The sequence below is a fragment of the Conger conger genome, chromosome 9 (assembly GCF_963514075.1).
Source record: "Conger conger chromosome 9, fConCon1.1, whole genome shotgun sequence".
Classification (NCBI taxonomy): domain Eukaryota; kingdom Metazoa; phylum Chordata; class Actinopteri; order Anguilliformes; family Congridae; genus Conger; species Conger conger.
Genome location: NC_083768.1, coordinates 33,222,430 through 33,244,533, shown reverse-complemented (window position 1 = coordinate 33,244,533; position 22,104 = coordinate 33,222,430). Strand labels below are relative to the sequence as shown.

General features: G+C 42.7%; 1 protein-coding gene across 1 annotated transcript in view; it reads left to right on the top strand.

Annotated features, from left to right (window-relative positions):
- The window catches only part of LOC133136907 (sodium channel protein type 4 subunit alpha-like), a 92,602-nt gene that overhangs the window by 23,433 nt on the left and 47,065 nt on the right, over nucleotides 1-22,104 (top strand). Inside the window, exons 5-13 of the mRNA XM_061254780.1 lie at nucleotides 1,313-1,441; nucleotides 3,873-3,964; nucleotides 5,646-5,873; nucleotides 6,365-6,428; nucleotides 13,484-13,625; nucleotides 14,456-14,653; nucleotides 15,176-15,355; nucleotides 15,842-16,174; nucleotides 20,386-20,515. Of these exons, the coding sequence (XP_061110764.1) occupies nucleotides 1,313-1,441; nucleotides 3,873-3,964; nucleotides 5,646-5,873; nucleotides 6,365-6,428; nucleotides 13,484-13,625; nucleotides 14,456-14,653; nucleotides 15,176-15,355; nucleotides 15,842-16,174; nucleotides 20,386-20,515 (1,496 nt within the window). The remainder of the gene's footprint in view (nucleotides 1-1,312; nucleotides 1,442-3,872; nucleotides 3,965-5,645; nucleotides 5,874-6,364; nucleotides 6,429-13,483; nucleotides 13,626-14,455; nucleotides 14,654-15,175; nucleotides 15,356-15,841; nucleotides 16,175-20,385; nucleotides 20,516-22,104) is intronic.

Here is a 22,104-nt window from a genome sequence, read left to right as displayed (position 1 = left end):
AAGAAGCAGGCTCACATGAGTTGCATAATTTAAAAAGTCTCATTCCTTTTGGCAAATTCCACCCCTAGGAGAGCAGACATTTGTAGCACACGCACAGGTGAAAAATCCCTCCGGAAGGCTGAAATGGTACTGCACGTCCTCCTGGTTCACTGCCCACCCTGCCCTGTCAGGGTAACTCTGTCCCAAACCCATGCCCGTCGGTTCTAGTGCTACAGAACCTGTGGGATCTCCAGTCCCTCTACAGGGCTCTCCGCTCAGGTCTTTTTCCTCTTCAGCCAAAAGGAGAACGGGCTGTCTATTCAAACCTTTAATGAAGAGAGATGTCAACCTTATGATAGCTGTTCGCTATCAGACAAAAACAGTTGTTTGATTGTTTGGTGTGGAGGGAGGGTTGTTCATTGGCACGCAGCATGCACTGACGTCCCCCGAATCATCACCAAGCAGCTCATACCTCTCAACCGCTGGTGTGAATTTTCTGGAAGACAAGCTACTTCTGCGCAGACGAAACCAGCCACAAACAGCAGAGCTGCACAGTGGTGTCTACATTCAGGACCACATTTGGTAATGTGCTTTAGCCGCTGGCTTGAGAAAATGTATTTGATTCAGCCACACAGCCTCAAGGTTGTCAGGTATTTAAATGTGAGACTCCAAACAGTCCGCACTTAAAGTTAACAATGGAGCATATCGTGCTTTGACTGAATCTGAAAACAACATGGCCTTCTCTGTATAGCAATGAAATGAAGCAAGGTCAATTAAGTAGGCTGAGAAAATGATGGGAATGGGAAATCTGGGTAAAAACTGTCACAACACATCTTTTAAAACGCTTCAACCAAATTTAAGTACAGGAAAAGTAATGCTGACAGGATTGAGAGGTATGACTTGAAAACATTGTTACAAATCACAAAACCGGTATCACGATAAGAGAAGGAGGGGAAATGGCCATGCCGTTGTGAATGCTCCATTCTTCATCACAGTCTTCATCGACCTGGTAAAAGTTCAACTTTGGACATGTCAGAGGGGACTTGCAAGATTGAGGTCCATTGGCTTGATGACCACCAACTCATTGAGGCGTATTGTATTTCAAAACCTGCCTGCCATTCATTCTTCTAAGGCTGACTAATACACATGCTTACTTGCCACCACTGTTTTCCTGGTGTTGCCTTGTGTGATTTGATTGGAGGGGAGGGATGGGGAAGCAGAGGGAAGGCATGCAGAGACTAAGCAGGATGCACGTGATTGGTTGCCTTATCATTTCCATCCACCACTAATGCTATTGACCGCACCCCTCCCTTTCCTTAAACATTGTGCACAGGTACACCTTCACAGCCATTTATACTTTTGAGTCGGTGATTAAAATTCTGGCGCGAGGATTCTGCTTGGGACCCTTCACCTTTCTGCGAGACCCTTGGAACTGGTTGGATTTCAGCGTGATAGTCATGGCGTAAGTACTCAGCCTGGAACTTACTCATAAGCCAACCTTGGCCCCATTTCCCAAATGTTTCAGCAAATAAATAATGGCTAAAAAAAGCTAATATGAATACAGACAATGAGGAAAAAGTTCCATATGAACAGCTAGTATCCTCAAGTAAATGTTTTCAAACTGAATGTCTGCCACTCTATTGTAATAATCTTACTTTTAAAGAAATGCTGCCTTCGTAGGCAGTGATCAAGACCCTTATTCTCCAGAATTTCCATGGTCACCTTGGAGCATTTCAATACATGCATTTAAAATGTTAATATGTTTCATGCACAAAACTGTTCGTTAACTTCCTCATAAATTAGTTATGCATTTGTGCGATGCCTGTGGCACTCGAGAGGTGATGTGTGTGTTTGAAGTGAGGAAATGCTTTTCGAGTGCACTCCAGTTTCTTCCCATTGAGAAGAACGTCCAAAACAATTGCAGTTAAACCTGAATTAAATTATCATAAACTGGATGGCCACACCAGAATTTTCTCTTTTAATTCAATTATACAGATAAATGCCACATTCAACAAATGCAGAGTGTGACAAGAGTCACTCTCAGCTCTGTGGTTGGGAAATGGGGCCCTGCTTGGTTAGTCCTCACCATTCCTCCAGCCTCACCCTAACCTGAAAATGCACCAACTGGCACTATTTTAGTCTATTCACCCCCACCCCTCTACATAATGGCTTTCAGATCTCATTTATTGTCCTGCCCTTTCAGAAGTCTGTGATTTCCTGTCTATGTCTAAAGAAAGCAAAATGTCACTGGAAAAAAGCTTGCTGCATTGCTTTGATTTGACTTGTTCTAGAAGGATATATTTTTTTTGATCAGTAGTTCCATATCCAGGTAAATATATAATACACACAGAATGTGTCCTATGTTCCTCATATGAAGTTAGGAGGGGATATGAAAAAACTTTCTGAATGTCACATTTTATTCATTTTAATTTTAGAAAACAACTAGGGCCGGTTTCACAGAATCAGAATCAGTTTAGTCCTAGACTATTCAAAATAAAAATTAGTCAAGGCCTATGAAATATATCTGCCTCTCCTTCTTCTTATGATTATGAATGGCACTTAAAGCAGCAGCCTTTATTCCCTAAAGTACATTTTCAAATGCAACCTATGTGATAATTTGTTATGTCAGTCATTTTGAATTCTATGTCTAATGCTGTCAATAATTTTTAATTCAAAGAATTACTATGCAGGACGTTTAACCTGAAAATGTTATAAATAACCACAGTTACAGCTCAGTGATGTTGTGTCTATATAGAGAAGCAGTGATCACATGATATTTTGATAAATGACCAACAATCTTTGTACCAGCCGTACGGTCTTAAAATTAAATGAGTGAGGTGATCTTCAGTTCAGTTTCTTCCATTTTTATTTGAAAGTGATTTTATCTGGATACTATCACAAGTCAACAACACAATATTGAACCTGCAGTATATTATAAAGAAATTCTGAGAAATGACAGGCAAACTCCAGCAGAAAGGGCTACTGTGGTGTATCTCCTCGTCTAGGCCACCTAGTGGTGAATTGCAGGTATTATCATAGTACGAGGGGGAGTTGTTTACTCCATCATTAATTGAGTGAATGAGTGAAGGACAGCCAAAAAAAAGAGAATGTCAGTTCATTTCATTGTAGTATTAATAACTTGCGTAATGACTTTTTTTTTTTCAATGCTGCCCAAAGCCTTTTACCATCACAGCTTCTGGGGCGACAGACAATACTTGTTTGTGAATGGGCAAATTATCCTCTCCTATTCAATCAGAGTGATAGTCAAAGCCAACGAGTCCTCATTGCTACTTTTTTATTATCAAATAATTTTGCACATGTGGAATTAAATGGCTCCTTCTTTTCGCTTAATTAAAGCCGCAGATTAAGCAATGCATTCTAGACCATACAAGTCTTCAGGTCTTAAGTTTGTTTATTTTCCTGTGAGCTTAGTCTCCAGACACAGATAAAACAAAATCCTGAACTCTGCTGTAAATCACTTTGTTACATAGGGAGTTTATTCTCAAAATGAGCTCTGTTCTTGGCTGTATTCTAATTGTGGTGTTCTTCCAAATAACTTTAATCTGATTCTGCAGGTATGTAACCACGTTACATGCAAAAGTAAGCAATCTTTCAGCCCTTCGAACATTCAGGGTCCTCAGAGCACTGAAAACAATTTCAGTCATCCCAGGTAAGGACATCCTCCTCGGAGAGGCAGGTTGCATTTGTGGCTGTTGTGTGGTCAATCTCATTTCATCCCCCCTCTGTGCCCCTCCCCCCCACCATCCCCCGCCTCCTGCCATCGCCATCTGTTACTCCCTGAATTGATGACCCCACCCAACCCCAGTGGAGTCAGGATGGTTGCCTGGTTGTCGGTGTACTATCATTGGATGTGTGACTTTCGCTTATTGCAGATATGTAACTGAGTTTGTGGACCTGGGCAATGTCTCAGCGTTAAGAACGTTCAGAGTTCTCCGAGCACTGAAAACTATCTCAGTCATTCCAGGTGAGAAGAGGGTTAAACACTAAGGCTGTTCTGTGAAGAGAACACAAACGCACCTGCCATTTCCTTGTCTCATAGCTGAGGCAAACCTATTTCTTTTACAAACAGAAATGGGAAAAGGTGTTAGAAATGAGACCTGTGAGTGACGTAACATTTTCTAGATGTAATATACCAATGTACATAAACACTGCATAACTGTACTTGATATTGAGGATATTACTGGGAGACTTATAAAAAAGACACACACACACCAATGGCAGTATTTGTTTCACTCTGAACAGGCCACCATCAATAATTTATTTAAGAATTTTCGATAAAAGTAATACAATGCACTGGCTTATTTTAGATTTCTGTAAGCCTATTTACACGTGCTTAAAAAAAAATTCTGGAAAAGATTTGAAATTATCCCTGGTCTGGTGTTGATGCTTTGTTATTTCATTAAACAGGTCTCATTCAACCTTAGTGTTTAACATCTAATAGGCATGGTTAGCTAGAGAATTATCAGCTTTTGCATGGTAAAATGATCACATAACTGACATCAGATGTTGACAAATACTTTTATAAAAAAAATTTAATTATCTTTTCATTCTTTATACCATGGGCAGATTCAATCTGACGACAATTACATTTGTCCCTAATTCAAGTGTTCAAGTGACAATTTACTCCTTTGTATATTTATAGTGCTATCCTTCCACCAAAGTAAAACAGATTCACATGTAATGAAATAGAGATCCATTCTTAAATTGTTTAAACTCGAGGACAAATGCCAAATGGTTAGATTGAATCCAAGCCGAAGCACATCTTTGTTTTTTATGGAGATCTGGGGTGGAGAAATTTCGCTATGAGTTAAGATCAATAACTTTCCTCAGTTACCGACTGATCACAGATGACTGGTCACAATACAACAAATATTTTTCAAATAAAAATGGTAAACATTCTATAGAAATAAGCCATGCTGAATTTAGTTGATTGCCAACACCTAATGTCAGTGAATTTATGTGCTATATTATTGCTGATAATCTAAGATAAGGACTTTTATTTGTTGAATATTTTCAGTCTGTCTGTCTTGGCTTTATCAGTGTCTCATATTCAGTTTGCTGTGCTTTGCTGTTGTTGTCTTTGGCCCAGAATCAAGCTAGATGCAATTAGCTTTGCCCTGATCTTTACTGGTTAGCTACAGAACATCCGTTTGGCTTTTAGCGAAGGCGAGGGAGAGCTCCTTGGGTTTAAATTGAATCTGGGCTTTTTCAGCTTTAATATGTGGTGAAATTCATAATGAAGATCACTTTTCTTTTAACAAGTTCCTGTAAAGCATCATGCATTAGGCTACTTGTTGTTTGGTAGCTCTCTACACCACAGTGTTTTATAGTACTATAAAACACATCAAGATAGTAAATAATTAAAATTAATTGTAATTGTAATTTGTTGAATTGCAAGGTCATAGTAATCAGTAATTACCATTTTTCAGGACAGGTTGGTCATTTAATTTCAGAAACCCTTTCATCAGCTAAGATCTAAGGTTTGGTTCATCTGAATTTCTTTATGAAAATGCCATTCAGCTCAGGCCTTGAAGTGACATTGCAGCTGATTTTTAAAGAGGCGTGCGTTGTTGTTGTTGTCGTGTGTTTGCCTGCGGCATGTGGGTGGCCGGGGCGGTTGACCTGTGACCTGTTCCCCGGGGCAGGCCTGAAGACCATCGTAGGCGCGCTGATCCAATCTGTGAGGAAGCTGGCGGACGTCATGATCCTGACCGTCTTCTGCCTCAGCGTCTTCGCCCTCATCGGTCTGCAGCTCTTCATGGGAGTCCTGCAGCAGAAGTGCATCCGCTCCTGTGCCAACTACACCTCCAACGGCAGCTTCTACTGCAACAACACGTTGTGGAACTCCTCGATGGATTTCGGTACTGCTGATGGTAGGTCTGGGATCTCTGGTGGAAGGGAAGTGGGACGAAACCAAACTGGAGGAGGTGTTTTTACGGTCAGTCCACAGGCCAGTGCTGTTTGACTCTTTTATGGGAGGCGCTCCTAAAATGTGTCTGCCCCATTACTGTAAATCAGAAAACAGATTTTCTGTACTCCACCCCTTATTAACATTACATTACATTATTGGAATTTGGCAGACGCTCTTATCCAGAGCGACGTACAGTTGATTAGACTAAACAGGAGACAATCCTCCCCTGGAGCAATGCAGGGTTAAGGGCCTTGCTCAAGGGCCCAACGGCTGTGCGGACCTTATTGTGGCTATACCGGGAATCACTGACCTTGCGGCTCCCAGTCATGTACCTTAACCACTATGCTACAGGCCGCCCTATTAAAATGTACCTCAGAATATATTTAAATAAGTAAGAATGTCTGATGAATAAGTGCATAGTATAAACATTTCTCTGTTTTTTATGTTTTACAGAAAATTTGTACAGGTTAGATGGTGCAAAGGATGCCTTAATCTGTGGATTTGCCAATGATACAGGGTAAGGGATTGATTTTTGAGTATTCTGCTGATTATGCAAGAACCTACGCAGTGTAGTTTAGATTGCTTGGGACGGTTTATGTAAGAGCTGGGAAAGTAGGCAGGAGCAAGCTTGCTTAGTTGGTTTGATAAGCAGGAAACTAAACTATGTATTTTTTATTTACATATTTAGTTTTGTGGGATTTGTGTAGTGTAACAAACTAACACACTAACAAACTTCACAAACTCCCAAGTGCTAATATATGTTTCTGTAGACTGATCGAACTGATCGAAAACTGTTTTTCCTGAGTATTGCTTATTGTAGCTCTCACTCGCTTGTGACATGAACCACAAAGGTAACATTGGCAGAATCAATACATTGTGTGTCTTGTTACTGTAATCACTGCTGCCCTGCATTCACTACCTGTCCAACTAGGAACTGGCGCCTTACTAAGCACATGCATTGCTTCCCATTTCAGGATGGCAGTTACCATTTCTAAAGAATGACAGTTCTATCCAAATACAGATACTAATGCACTGGCACATGGATTGTGATCCTGTGATTGGGTCTGTTCTCTGAAATGTTTCAAATGTAAAAACTATGAGTTTAGCAGTAACAGGAGTGCACACACCCACCTACACACAGGCGAAAGAGACACATGCATGCACGCACGCACGTGCACATACACACACGCACACAAGGCCATGCATGCAAAATGATGTTATTTTCCAGATGATGGTTAGAGAATAATGTGTTTCTATCCATGTCAAACAATGTACAGTACAGTACAGTACTATGTATTCTTTACTTTTTATCCTTTATGTTAGAACATATTCCATGGAATTAGTTTTACAATTCCATACAGAAATTTAATTAGGTGATAGATACCCTGATTAGGTGATAATTGCTGGGTATCATCAATTCATCTGAGTGCCTGTGTGTGTGTGTGTGTGTGTGTATGTGTGTGTGTGTGTGTGTGTGTGGGGGTGTGGGTGGGTTGGTATGTGTTGTATAAAAACAAAAATCCAGTTAGTAAATACATTTTTCAGGAAAACAGAATAGGCATGTTTAGTCCTAGTTCATCTAAATTAGTAAAATTTAATTCACAAAGGAATGCATTTCACCTCATTCTTGACTTTTTGCAAATCGCATTGTCAACATTATGTATTTGCTGTAGTCAACACAGTCTTTATCTCGAGCAACCTGTAGCTCACATTTAACACCATGTGCAGAGCTGGATATTTCCTGGGGCAATTCAGGATATAATGCTCCTATTGGGTAATCAGCCAGCATTCTTCCAGTCTCACCCTGATCCACCACGGCGACAGAGCATACAGGACTGAGTGTCCACAGCACTTTCACAAAATGCTGCAAGTGTCAGATCAGAGGACCGGATGATTTGACAGCCAGCATGTTTCTATACTGTGAACGCAGCAGCCTGTCTGATGCTCCCCTCCCCCACCCCCCATGATGAGGGTAATAGATGACTGGCAGGTGTCAACCGCCTGTCGGCCCAGCAGATTTACAGTCATGTTAAAAGCCATCGACGCAACAGGACATGAGCCAGTGCAGGCCAGTGACAGAGACCATCAGACATGGTGCGTTATTATGGGCTGGAGCCATGATTCTGGGAAGTACTCTTGCACCCAGAATCCGGAGATGGGCACTGCCCTTCACTTTAGCTGTGAGTTTCAAGAAAACATCCGGCCTTGGAATATGTTATCGGCATCGCCATGCATACATGAATATATACCGCAACCATTCCTCACTGTCAGCAAGCGTGTAAATTAAGCAGGGAAAAACACTTCCTGAAACATTCCTGTGCAGTACTCTACCCAACATAACCCCGTAACCACTCCCCTCATCCTCCCCACTTCCCGAAAAGTGGCCCTTGTCCATCTTTTAAACAGCAGCTCTGTTTCACTGAGAGGAATTCCTGCCTGTAGTCACATTTTATCCCTTTTAAAGCTCCTTTGCTTCCCCCTAATGGGTTTGTTAATGGCTGCTCCGACCCTAACGGCGCACACAAGGATTACTGCCTGCCTCCGTCTGTCTCTGTCTATCTGACAATGTCCATCCACTCTCTTTCTTTCTGTCTGCTCCCTCTCTTCCACCCCTCTGTCTTTCATCGCTTTATCCTCTCTCTCTCTCGCTCTCGCTCTCTCTTCTCTCTTCCACTCGGCTGTTCCTTTCTTAATTTGGACGGCTTTCGGGGCTATGTGAATTGAGGATAAACCTCCTTTTGACACAATGTGTATTTGTGAACATATCTAAATGGGTAAATGCATGTTTACCCCCTTTTGATTTTGGCTTGAACTGCACCTTTTTATGGCATTCCATGTGTATATTGGACTAGACGGGTCAAACAAGGGAATACTGTCATATATAATTATTAATCCTCAGATATAATGTATACTAGCCTGGACGGGAAATATTTAAATTATAGATATGACTAAATCCTAAATAAATATAGATTTACTTTCAAGACGATTATTTGCTCATTCGGTTTTTTGGCAGGTTTCTTATTTGATAAATGAATAGCATTTGTCGTGATATATTACTTCAGAAACTAATGTTTTGTGTGTTAAGATTTGAATGAGAGAGAGAGAGAGACAGAGAGAGAGAGAGAGAGAGAGAGAGAGAGAGAGAGAGAGACCTCTGGAGTTCCAAGAGATGTACCAAGAAACAATCTCCACTGGCAACAGCCTCCTGGTTACTGTTGCTATAGAAATTTTAAGTAGCCTATTTCTATCGTCACGGCAACCTTGTTTTTCCTTCTATTAGCTCACTGAATAATATAAATTTTTATGGCTCTTAACCCACCATGTCCTGTATGAAGTGAGAGCTCCATATTTCACAGTATAGGGAGCTCAAATTATTATAGACAGGCATAGGTGGGATTAACCATATAGAAGTAACATGGACTCAATCACCGGAAACTGCAATCAATATATTTTCTTCTTCCTTTTTATAATAATAATAATAATAATAATAATAAAAATAGGATTATTGTAGTAACATTTGCTGTGGTATTCTAGTTTATATTTTGTCCTCTTTCGGAAGACCCATCAGTGGTTTGTGCAGTTGTTCACTGTGCAGCTGACCCAGTCCAGATGAGAAGAGCCCATCTGCTATCTCTCTGATCTGTGTGGCAGCCTGGACCCTCTGCTCACCTGGAGAGCCTGGGTAAAACCCTGAGCCCAAAGCAAACAGCGCTCGCTGGGTCATGGTGCGGGGGACTCCACACCTGTCCCTGCTTTGAAGCCTACCTCAGAGGGGCGAGCTCCCTCTCTCTACGACCAAGAACACAGCCGCTGCTTCTGGGAGGCCCACATCCTGCCACATTCGGGTCATAACCGATTCCTGAAAGAGGTCATGCATTCATCTGAGCCGTGTTTCATTCAAGCTGTGTTTTCGACTGCGCAAAAAGGGCCATTCCTGCTATCAGAACACCGTAGTGCTACATTTCTATCCAAAGTTTGTGGGTTTGATTCCGCGGTGGGGGACAGCTGTTGTTCCTATAGCGCTAAACCCAGATTTTTTCTGTTAGTATCCAGCTGTGTTAATGGATAAGGTGTTTAAAAATGTCAGCTAAATATATTATCCTGGATAAGGATGCCTGCAAAGATTTTACAATGCAGCATTTAACTGAAGCTGCTTTAACTCTTGTGATCGATTTAAGACACTGCGCAGGACTGACCACACTATTAAATTGAAGATATAGAAACTGTAAAAGCACATTTACAGAGCACTTACCTGTACCATCAGACCATCTCCTTCTGTCTCATGGTATTGAACTGTTAAAAGCAGGTTCTGTATTTTAAGATAGCCCCTTTAATTCAAGTGATGATAAGACCCACAAATCCCCATTCTGGCATGAGGTCAAAATGTAGTTCATGTTTCAAACTGAACTTTTCAAAATGCTGTTACTCTGTCAGAAGTTGAAACCTGGTGCTAAATCGCTGTGTAGTTACAAAATTGCTTTAGATTTTGACCAAGGATGAAAATGCTTTTGTGCTGAAGAGCACCGATTGAAAGGTTGAAAAACCATAACCAGTGGCCTCGTACATCTACACTGATGGATTATCAGTGTTAAATCTCTCACAGAGCTAATTTCACTTCATGGAAATGGGTTTAAAGTGCTCTAGAAGAGTTGATTTTGCCGCGGATTGTAAGTACTGGACAATTTTTGTTTTATGATGCTCATTAAACTAAGATGGAGCCGGAAGCTGAGGTAAAGTGTCCATTTAAGACAACCATAGCTAAAGAGGGAAACATATCATGAGCATAGTGCTGGGTCTGAATCATCCAATCGCATTACCATTATGCTGCATTTGGTTTTGGTTTTTTTAACACAAACAGGACCATCTGCCAGAAACAGTTGTGTTCATCTTTGAATGAAATTAATAAAACAGTACACGTGTGTACAGCATAGTATGTCAGAATGTGGACTGCTGGGGGGCCAGTTTCTGTCTCCATGTAAATAAAATGTGGATTCAGGTACAGGTATAGATTCAGTAAAGAAAACCGCCCCTGTCTGGGGAGTTCTCAGTGCAGTTGTACAGGGTAGGATAATAAGCATTGAGTGAGTGGCTTACCTCTTTGCCAAAATGGAGGTGGGCCCTGCTTCAAAAATTAGGCTTATTGCATATTTGTCTTCTGTGATAGGGCCTGGTCATTGCCACTGATAAATCCATGTAGGGAATTCAAACACGGTGGATTGTGGTCCACCTTCAAGTGCTGTTTCATGTGATCGAAATGGTAAATGGTTGGCATTTATATAGCGCCTTTATCCAAAGCGCTGTACAATTGATGCTTCTCATTCACCCATTCATACACACACTCACAAACCAACGGCGATTGGCCGCCATGCAAGGTGCCGACCAGCTCGTCAGGAGCATTTGGGGGTTAGGTGTCTTGCTCAGGGACACTTCGACACAGCCCGGGCGGGGGATCGAACCGGCAACCCTCCGACTGCCAGACGACTGCTCTTACTGCCTGAGCCATGAATGAAGCTGAGCTGTGACTTCATTCACATTGAACAGGAAATACTGTGCAAGGGTTGCAGAGGGCACAGAGCTATTGAGAGGTGCATCAGGTATGTAGATTCTGCCATCTTTCACTGGAAACTTGCTATTTTGTTTGGCTTTACATTACATTAAATTATTGGCATTTGGCAGATGCTCTTATCCAGAGCGACGTACAGTTGATTAGACTAAGCAGGAGACAATCCTCCCCTGGAGCAATGCAGGGTTAAGGGCCTTGCTCAGGCTATGCGGCTCTTATTGTGGCTTCACCAGGATTAGAACCACCAACCTTGCATGTCCCAGTCATGTAACCAGTACGCTACAGGCCGCCCAAGCTTTAATTCACTTTTGCAATGTGCTTTCAGGCAGGTGATTTCCGTACTTTGTTACATTTTCTGAAAACAAATTGTTCCACTATCAGCGCATTTCATTTGCATAGGGTGATTTCTGATTAAATTGTAGTTAATTATTGATTATTGTACTGCAAGTGCAAGGTGTACCACTGTGTACTGTACCATAATCAACCTCCCCTGGAACACAGACGACTCAAAATCCAAATTTGGCTTCTGATTTTCTCTTAGAAAAATGGCCCATTGGGACACCATGGAGTAGGCTGGGTTTATTTTTGTATTTTTAAAATTCTACAGAGATCTAAGAACCAGAGAAAAGTGCAATTTATGCTTACACATGTTAGTGTCACAAAGCACCATTGGGGTTAACCCAGCACAAATTTTCTTTCTTTTGATCTGAAATGCATGTTAAGATGAAGAGGATTCTGATTTGTATTAGGAACGATTCCCTGCTTTCCTCTTATCCAGCTTTGGAAGACCGAATGAAATCTTCAGTTGTTCACAGAATGGTGTCGACATGGCCAGCTGGGCTGAGCCATCTCTAAATTATCCCACGCAGCAGTGCTGTTTTAGGGGTTACAAATAAAGAGGAGGTAGAAAACATTTAAGCTGTATACTGACCATCATATCAATTGTGTATTTTAACAATGATTTTTAGGAGCTTATTCATTTTGGCAAGAAATGCGAACTTTACACGACTCCTTTTTACTTAATTCCGTGAAATTGAAAGGGTTTGCTTCATACACTTAAAGTTCAAAAGCTATCTCGCTCGATTAAATCCTTTTTACCACAGAAAAGAGGTTGGGGACCTTAAAACCATTAGACATATTAATATTATTTCTTATCAATAAAATTGTCGAATGAACAATGCACAAAAGCATAGCTCTATCATGCAAGATGCAATTAAAAACAGAAACTGATAGAGAATAAAATGCACCCCTGGCCCTGAAGTTTTTCAGTATAATTAAAAAAAATGAAAGTTAAAGGCTGTTAAAGTTGCAATCTATTGTCCTTTTGTAGTTGTGAGATACTGCAGGTCAATAGACTGCAACTTTAACAGCGTTTAACTTTGTTTTATTTAAATGAAAGTCAGTGGACTGTAGTCCACTGTGACGCCCACTCCCTCGTGGTGGAGAAACACAGACAGCAACCTGGATATACCTCAGCTTTGATGACAACCTGATTCCCATAATCCCTTTGGCTCCAATATATTTTATTGCCTTCCAGGGGGCTGGTGGGATTTGAAGTCCCGCTCAATTCCCCCCCATTGAGCCGTTTGCCATTGAATATACTTATGGACAAATTGATTAGTTGATTATTTCTTTATTTATATTCATGAATAGTACTCATGTATGTGTCTGTGCTTGTGTGCATATGTCTGCATGTGTGTGTCTGCATGCATTTGCGTGTGTGTGTGTATGCGTGTGTGTGTGTGTGTAGCCAGGATTCAATCACACCTCTGGTTTTACTTTTATTTAACTTTATAAATATGTGTCACACCAAAATGTAAGAAGTAATCACAGCAATCAGCAACAATATACAGAAAGAAAGAAAGCAAAACCAAAACAAGTCACATTCACTCCAATTCATTGTACAGTGAAGGACAACACTCACTGGGATGAGACAGAATCTGCATAAAATCTTGCTGATTTACAGCTTTATTTTATTCTGAAGCAATACCCTCTGTCTTGTTTTGCAGGAAGTGTCCCGATGGATTTGTCTGTGAGAAAATAGGAAGGAACCCTAATTATGGTTACACCAGTTTTGACAGCTTTGGATGGGCTTTCCTGGCTTTGTTCCGCCTCATGACACAGGACTACTGGGAGAACCTCTATCAGCTGGTACATCATTAGCATCTGTGTTTGTCCTTTGTTGAATAATAAAAATAAACAAAGACTAAGCATGCTGAGCAATTTGTAATGCAAGTCAGGCTTGGAACAGCTCATTGACCCGCTGAGCGCTTTGTATTCCCTTACTTGCTATCTTATAAGTCTCCAGAAAATTATACATAGACTTTAAACACGATCTAGAATGATCTAGAAACTTTTATTTTCAATACCACTGAAGCTCTGTTGCACAACAGCATCCTGAACTCTGTTCTCAAGAATAGTTCAACCCATAAGAGTTCTCATCACTCTGACAGTACGTACTTGGATTCTTGTTTGTTGAAGGCTAATTGTATTATTTGTATCAGACTAAGTAAAGTTAAAAGATAGGAGATCTGTTGTTGCCTATTGCAAATCTTCAAACAGAACTAACCAATGGAATGACAGCAATGGAACTGGCCAATAGTGGGGTTTCTATCCAAGCATTTTTGTGCAAATTTTGAATTTTGAAACGCTTGAAATTCGAAATGCGAAATTCGAAATATTGGCAGTAAAAGTTTTTACTGTTGATCAAGTTGTGATAAAAAGAGATTTTTCAAATAAGTCATGTTTTAGGCTTCACTCCAGAAAGCCTAAAAAAGCAAAATATACACTGTCGTGGATGGAAAGTCACATTGATTCTTGTTTGCTGACTTTTCTGAAGCTTGCGAAACATTTTTTAAACATTTGGATGGAAACTGAACTAATGATGGCAGTGGAACTGTCCAATGGAATGCCAGTGTTTGCAGTACTCTAAAACGTTGTGCCATGTGAGATAACATAATTTCATTGCTTGGCAATGTTAGACTCTTCGGACTGCTGGGAAGACCTACATGATCTTCTTTGTGCTGGTGATCTTCCTGGGGTCATTCTACCTGGTCAACCTGATCCTGGCTGTGGTTGCCATGGCATACGAGGAGCAGAACCAGGCCACCATCGCTGAGGCTTGGCAGAAAGAGCAGGAGTTCCAGCTTGCCATGGAGCACCTACGAAAGGAACAGCAGGTATCAATGCACCTCTCTAAAGAATAGCAGGTATCAGTACACCTCTGTAAAGAACAGCAGGTATCAGTGCACCTCTCTAAAGGTGCAGAAGGTATCAGAACAGTCAACCTATCCTGCACGTCTTTGTACTGTGGGAGGAAGCCGAAGTACCCGGAGGAAACCCACGCAGACACAGGGAGAACATGCAAACTCCACACAGAGAGGCCCCGGCCGACGGGGATTCAAACCCAGGACCTCTTTGCTGTGAGGCGGTAGTGCTACCCATCATCCAGTTATAATATACATCAGCATATTTATTTTTAATGCTTGAAAAATAAATGCAAAATGGAATATCTCAGAATTCACTCATCTGATCTGATTGGTTGGCTTGAATAATTCACTGGCTGCCTGAAAAATATAAACGGACACAAAACCCTTCATTTGATTCTTGAAACTAATTTTCTGAGCAATCTCTTGTTATTGTAAAGCAATACTCTTTGATCTTTTCAAGCTGAGAATAAACCATCTCCATGCTCTTCTCAGGCCCTGTCACATAAAGCCCATGAGACAGACTCTGTGATGGGGCCGGAACTTTCTCCATTCACTTTAAAAGACTCCAAAGAGCGGAAGAAGAGGAAGAAGAAAGCTCTGAGGACCCAATCAGAGGGCACTGAAGACGACGGTTACGAGAAGGCAAAGCTGCAATTAGTGGAAGGCACCATGGTAAAATCTCTATGCATGTTTGTCAGTAAATTGTCATTCCTTCTTAACCATATGTGTACATATTTTTGTTAGTTTGTTTGCTTATTGTTTTGGCACAGTAACATTCCCAGAATGAGTTGCCAGAAAATTCTTGCATCATTCAGGGATGAGCAGTTACTCCAATCACTACTATTCCAATTCTCATAAAAGTAGAAACATGCCATTGTTCTAGATTACGTGTTGCCCTGTTCTTCTGTTCCTTTGAAAAAAAAAAAAAAAAAAAAAAAAAAAAAAAAAAAAAAAAATTATAATAATATTTTTGTGACCATGTCCGCATGTTTTTATGCATTTAGTTGCTGCCATATGATTGGCTGGCTAAATATTTGCATTAACAAGCTGGCGTACATGTCTACCTAATAAAGTGCTCAGCAAGTTTATTTCATATTTCCGTGAATATGTCAGCAGGACTGGTCTGATTTGGTCTGCTTTTCCATTCTCTGCTCCTAGAACCTGCACCCCTTTCTGGCTCGCTCCCTGTCCTGCCGGACTAGGAGGCCCAGCCAGGTCAGCTTCTTCAACTTCCGTCCCAGAAACAGGGGCTCGGAGGAGGCAGACGACGAGCGCAGCGTGCACACGGGGGACCGGAGTCGAGTGAACTCCCTGACGGTCCCCTGGCCCCCCAGGAGGACCAGCTCCCACAGTGCCACCAGCTGCTACTCCCCGGTCTTCTTCCCGGGCCTCAGCACCAACGGGAAGCTGGCTGTGGACTCCGACCAGAACGGAACGGCCGGCTCCGGCTTGCTGACCCCCTGGGCTCTGTCGGACTGCGGCTCGGAGAAGGTCAGGGACCATACCGCGACTAGCGGCCCGCAGCACCCTGCAACTAGCTCCCCGCAGCACACTGCGACTAGCTCCCCGCAGCACACTGCGACTAGCACCCTGCAGCACCCTGCGACTAGCGCCCCGCAGCACACTGCGACTAGCTCCCCGCAGCACACTGCGACTAGCACCCTGCAGCACCCTGCGACTAGCGCCCCGCAGCACACTGCGACTAGCTCCCCGCAGCACACTGCGACTAGCACCCTGCAGCACACTGCGACTAGCTCCCCACAGCACACTGCGACTAGCACCCTGCAGCACCCTGCGACTAGCGCACCACAGCACCCTGCGACTAGCTCCCCGCAGCACACTGCAACTAGCTCCATGCAGCACACTGCGACTAGCGCCCTGCAGCACCCTGCGACTAACTCCCTGCAGCACACTGCGACTAGCGCCCTGCAGCACACTGCGACTAGCGCCCTGCAGCACACTGCGACTAGCGCCCTGCAGCACCCTGCGACTAGCGCCCCGCAGCACACTGCGACTAGCTCCCCGCAGCACACTGCGACTAGCGCCCCGCAGCACACTGCGACTAGCACCCTGCAGCACACTGCGACTAGCTCCCCACAGCACCCTGCGACTAGCTCCCCGCAGCACCCTGCGACTAGCGCCCTGCAGCACACTGCGACTAGCGCCCTGCAGCACCCTGCGACTAGCACCCTGCAGCACACTGCGACTAGCACCCTGCAGCACCCTGCGACTAGCACCCTGCAGCACACTGCGACTAGCTCCCCGCAGCACCCTGCGACTAGCTCCCCGCAGCACCCTGCGACTAGCTCCCCGCAGCACCCTGCGACTAGCGCCCTGCAGCACACTGCGACTAGCGCCCTGCAGCACCCTGCGACTAGCGCCCTGCAGCACCCTGCGACTAGCGCCCTGCAGCACACTGCGACTAGCGCCCTGCAGCACACTGCGACTAGCGCCCTGCAGCACACTGCGACTAGCGCCCTGCAGCACCCTGCGACTAGCTCCCTGCAGCACACTGCGACTAGCGCCCTGCAGCACCCTGCGACTAGCTCCCTGCAGCACCCTGCGACTAGCGCCCTGCAGCACACTGCGACTAGCTCCCTGCAGCACCCTGCGACTAGCGCCCTGCAGCACCCTCTGACTAGCGCCCTGCAGCACACCACAGCTAGTGCGCCACAGCACACTGCACATCTCAGGTCCACAGCCTCATGAGGCACAGGCAGACTTTGGCTTGCTCCGCAGGTTTCATTTGAAGGAGGAGCTCGCATGGCACTGCTGGCTCCTTGCAGATACATGAGTGCATCTCTGTAAAGGGCACCAAGTTCTGTTGCGCACTGTTGTTTCTGAGTTGTATCAAAGTGTGGATATGAATATGGAAAGAATTACAGTCATGATGCTGCTCCAGCAGTGTATCTTGTCTTATCTGTTTTCATATATTCTTGGTGTTTTAGAATCTATGTTCTTGGTGTGTCCCTCCTTGGATTTGAAGAAGCCATTTATATCCACATAGCAAAGGCTCATTGGTAGAGGTATGAAGGGGTTCAGGATGCAGAACGAACAAGATTGAATGAGCTGGTGTCTTTTTGGCTGACGTTTTATGGTCCGACTCCTAAGAATGACTTAAAATGGACGCTATAGGCCCAGGTGTGTTGGAGGCTTCAGTGCCCATGAACCAGGTGCAGAACTCAGTGATGTGAGAATATGATTTCTCATGGGATGAGGATGCTCCTTTTCCCCAGCAAAGGAAACACATTTGTTCCAGCATTTCAGACCCGTTTTTTATAGTCCCATGAGTCATTCTTTCATGAGAAGCAAATTAAATGATATATGTAATTTTGTTTAGATAAAATTGTACATTTATCTATAATATGTAAAAGATGTAAAACATACTAAAAGATAATTCTTATATTTTATATTAGAACATTATTTCAGTTGAAGTGTTGACTCATATAATGGACTTTAGAATGGATCACATTTTCAGAGAGAAATTGAGAGTTCAGGTCCGCTTGCAGGGATTATGATTTCTAAATGAAACAAAATGCGAAGTCAAGTCAAGTATTTCTCCCTATATTGCATGTTTCAGATGTGTGACAGCTCTCTCACCACAGTGCCTTGACCAAATTTCTTTATAGAAAATCATTAATTATAAACCGGTGCATAAGCATGTTCTTACATGCTGTTATAGAATATGTTTTAGATTATAAAAGCTCAATTGATGTGTAGTTATACATGAATCTCTCTATAATTGCATTTTGCATAATTTCAGTTATTTATTGTCTACACATCTGTTTTATTGTGTAGAATGCTACTGGGCCTATTTAATGAGTGCAATGAATATACAATATGCAGTTTGATTGTACATGTACTTGGGTTTTCTTTGATATATCTCCATTTACACAGACACTGCAATGCTCAGGGGTGCCCTGGTACTGCTGTCTGAAACAGCAGAGGGAGGTGCTGTGATCATACAGTTGGGGGTGGGAGACACACATACACACACTCACACATGCGCACACACACACACACACACGCACACACACTTGCCGTTGTCTTGGAGATGCACCCAGGTGCCATGGCAACAGCTGTTGAATTACCACTGTGCCGGCATCTTTGCCGGAGTGTGTGAAAAGTGAACTGGTGTTTTTACATGTTACTGTACGTGGGGAGGTGGTGAAATGGCCCATCCTGTAGCCTCCTTATGCTCTATCAGGAATGCAATGTTTCCCTGACGGACAGCTTGTCATATGGCTCAGATATGGAAGGACAGTCTCCAAATGTGTTCTGATTTCTGCGGAATGGGCCACAGGGCATGGAAATGTGACATTTCCTGTCAGTCACATTTCACAGTGTGGCTTGAAAAAACAAGGGCCAGGCAAAATGAGACTTCTGTCGGCAAACACAAATCATCATAGGCAAATACAAATACATCCTTATGTTGGATATTATTCTACTTCTCTTGTTGGTTTTAATCGGGATGCTTTACGTCAGGGGTGCCCATAATTTTGCCTTGCGTGGTACTGTACTTTTCCAATGGCTAGCACAACGCGATCTACCTCGGGGGAAGGGTGTCCCCCTCAGAAATGACTCGATCAAACTAGGGAGTCATTGCCTCGCAAATTCATTACAATTTACCGGCAAACTGAACTTGGCAACACTGATGACATGAATGAGCATGCTTAATGTAACAAAGTTTTCAACAGTAGCAGATTAGCCGCATTTCATGTCAATCAAGTGGACCCGTATGTCAGGCAGAAGCCTGAGGGAAGAATTATCATTTTAATTGAGGCAGTTTGAAAAATGATATGCAATCTATCAGCATGCCTCAGACACAGGTAGTGTAGGCTTTGCAAAATTATTTGAACTCCAAGAAATCACCAAACATATTATTCATATTAATTATTAATAAAAAGAGTTGGTGGTTGAATGTGACACTTGCCAGTTGTCTTTAGGCAACAACAAAAAAATGCATCATTTTTTTACTATTCAGTCATTTAAATATATTTTAAAACTTATTTTAAGCCTAAAGCCTAAAGTCTAAGCCTAAATTTTCCAATAAGCCATTTTCCTAAGCTGTTTGGTTGTGGTACTGTTAATTAGCTATGATTGATATCCAGGGATGAGCAGTTACTCTGCTCCCACTTTGTAACAAGTGTTTTAATTTTCAAAAAATCATTGCCGCTAGTAAAAAATGAGTTGGCTGAATGCATTGATATGCTGCTTTTAATCACTTTTGTCCATCGTGGAAAGATTGTTGCCTTTAACAGAACATCATGAGAAACAGAGCATGCACTACTGGCATTGCTAAAATAATAAAAACAGGCTTGTTTTGATTTGTTATCCTCCAAAACAATCTCGAAAAAGAAACAGGGAAAGACTTCTGTGACAAACAACCAGCCACACAAATAATGGCGCTTCTGGGAGAAATAAAATATGTAATGGAACCTCCCACACAACGTTCCCATTCTATCCTGGCAATAGTCAAGCTCTGCGTGCTTCAGGTACAGAAATCTGGCCCATAGAGTTCAATGCATTTTCCCTAGGTTTACTTCCTGAAGAAAAACCCCAAGTGTTGATTCAAAGAAAAAGTCCCTTCGTTAAATTGCTTGGAGATATCTACGGCAGGTACTTGATTTGATGTGATTTGACAGAGCAGAGTCATTCTAGGACTTGTAAACAGTGTGGTGTGCATGCGTCTCTCTCAGCAGGGGTCAAATCGCAGGGCCGAGAGCGGCTCCATTCTGTTTCCGCGCCGACTGTCTCCAGAGCTTCTCGAGGAGTGTTTCCGGAGGGAAAGATCGGTCAGCGACACCAGCTTCTTCTCGGAGGCCATGGAGGGTAAGAGACCCACGCTTATGCATGCTGGTTCTGTCCAAATCACAGCCTGAGCTCCCTGAGAATGAGAATTACATGTAGAATACACTGCACTATTCGGGCTACACATAGTTTCCTCATGCAGTGCTCATACTGGTCAGCTGTTCAGTTGATGGGTACTTCTGTCATAAATTTGTATTTAACCTCAAATATGTTTGAGATTTTAAGTCTTAAAATGATTAATATCACACACACACACTCTCTCTCTCTCTCTCTCTCTCTCTCTCTCTCTCTCTCTCACACACACACACACACACACACTCACACACATATGAGCACTGGTTCAAATCACAGGTGAGTCAACTCTGACATGTTTAAGTATTGTGTCCCCCGGCACATATGTCTGCATGTCAAAGGCTAATGGGCTAGATTCTTCACAGGGAGCATATGTGTGCCAGGCTGATTTGCGTCACAGAAGACCTGCGACCCTCACAGGCTCAGACACAGCCTCCATCAGTGTGCTTTTCATAGGGGCTTATTTCCACAAAGCATCGCCGGGTATCCTGAATCAGCCCACAAACCTGTCGGACACAAGAGGGTTCTATAGGCCCTCTTCTAATGAAGTGTTTTACATTTCGAACTCACCGATTTGTTCATTTAAATGAGACACTAAACATTTTTGGCTCAAGTGAGAAATATTGATATAAAACAGAATGAGTGAGAATAATACACTATAATAACAGCTAAATTTGAATGGATATCTGGTCTTTTTTATAATTAAAAATAAGAGGTCAAAGTTCGATCTCAAAGCTTTGAAACATAAGAATCACATTCAGAAGCCTCAGTTCCCCAGATAAACTCAGCTCAACAGGAACATAATACTGAACATCAATCAATTGACAGAAAGGCCCCCTAATTCACACAAGCCTGCTCTTCTGGGATTGAGTTGTGTTCAGTTGCAGCAGGGGCGATGACATCAGCACGGTCGCGATAAAAAATAGCTTAGATTTCAACTCGGCGAGAATCATGGTATCATTTTCTAACAGGGCTCACATGGTTTGTTTCGACAGCAGTCACATTTACTTCTCTCTGTGTCTCTGTACAATGCTATAAAAATAACTGAGGGATAAGGAAGGGTTAAGGGGAGGCAAGGGGTTTCCTGAAAGGCCCATGAGGTATTTTTATAGCCATGATGTAATTTATAATATAATGAATTTGCAATCCTGATTGCTTATGATTGTTTCTATGTTCCTGCCCATCCACAAGTCATGTAAAGGACCAAAGACCCTGATCCATTATGGCTCTTTAGGTTATCAATAGTTTAGTTCTTCTGGGAAGCAGCTGTCAGTGATGTGGTGCTTGTGAACGCTGAAGACCTGATTTCCAGGAACGATTGAAGCCTGATGGGCTCCCTTATGCACATAACAAACAACACAGGCTAGCATCACAGTGGTCTCAAGATGTTTGGTTTATGGTCTCCTTTCAAAGATAGATACAGGCAATATGCAATAAGTAAGCATTAAACAATGTATTCCTGTCAGTCACATCGACTGTAACATCTACTGTAATCAGGCTCTTTTGCACACTTCCCTTATTTTATCCTGAATTAAAGC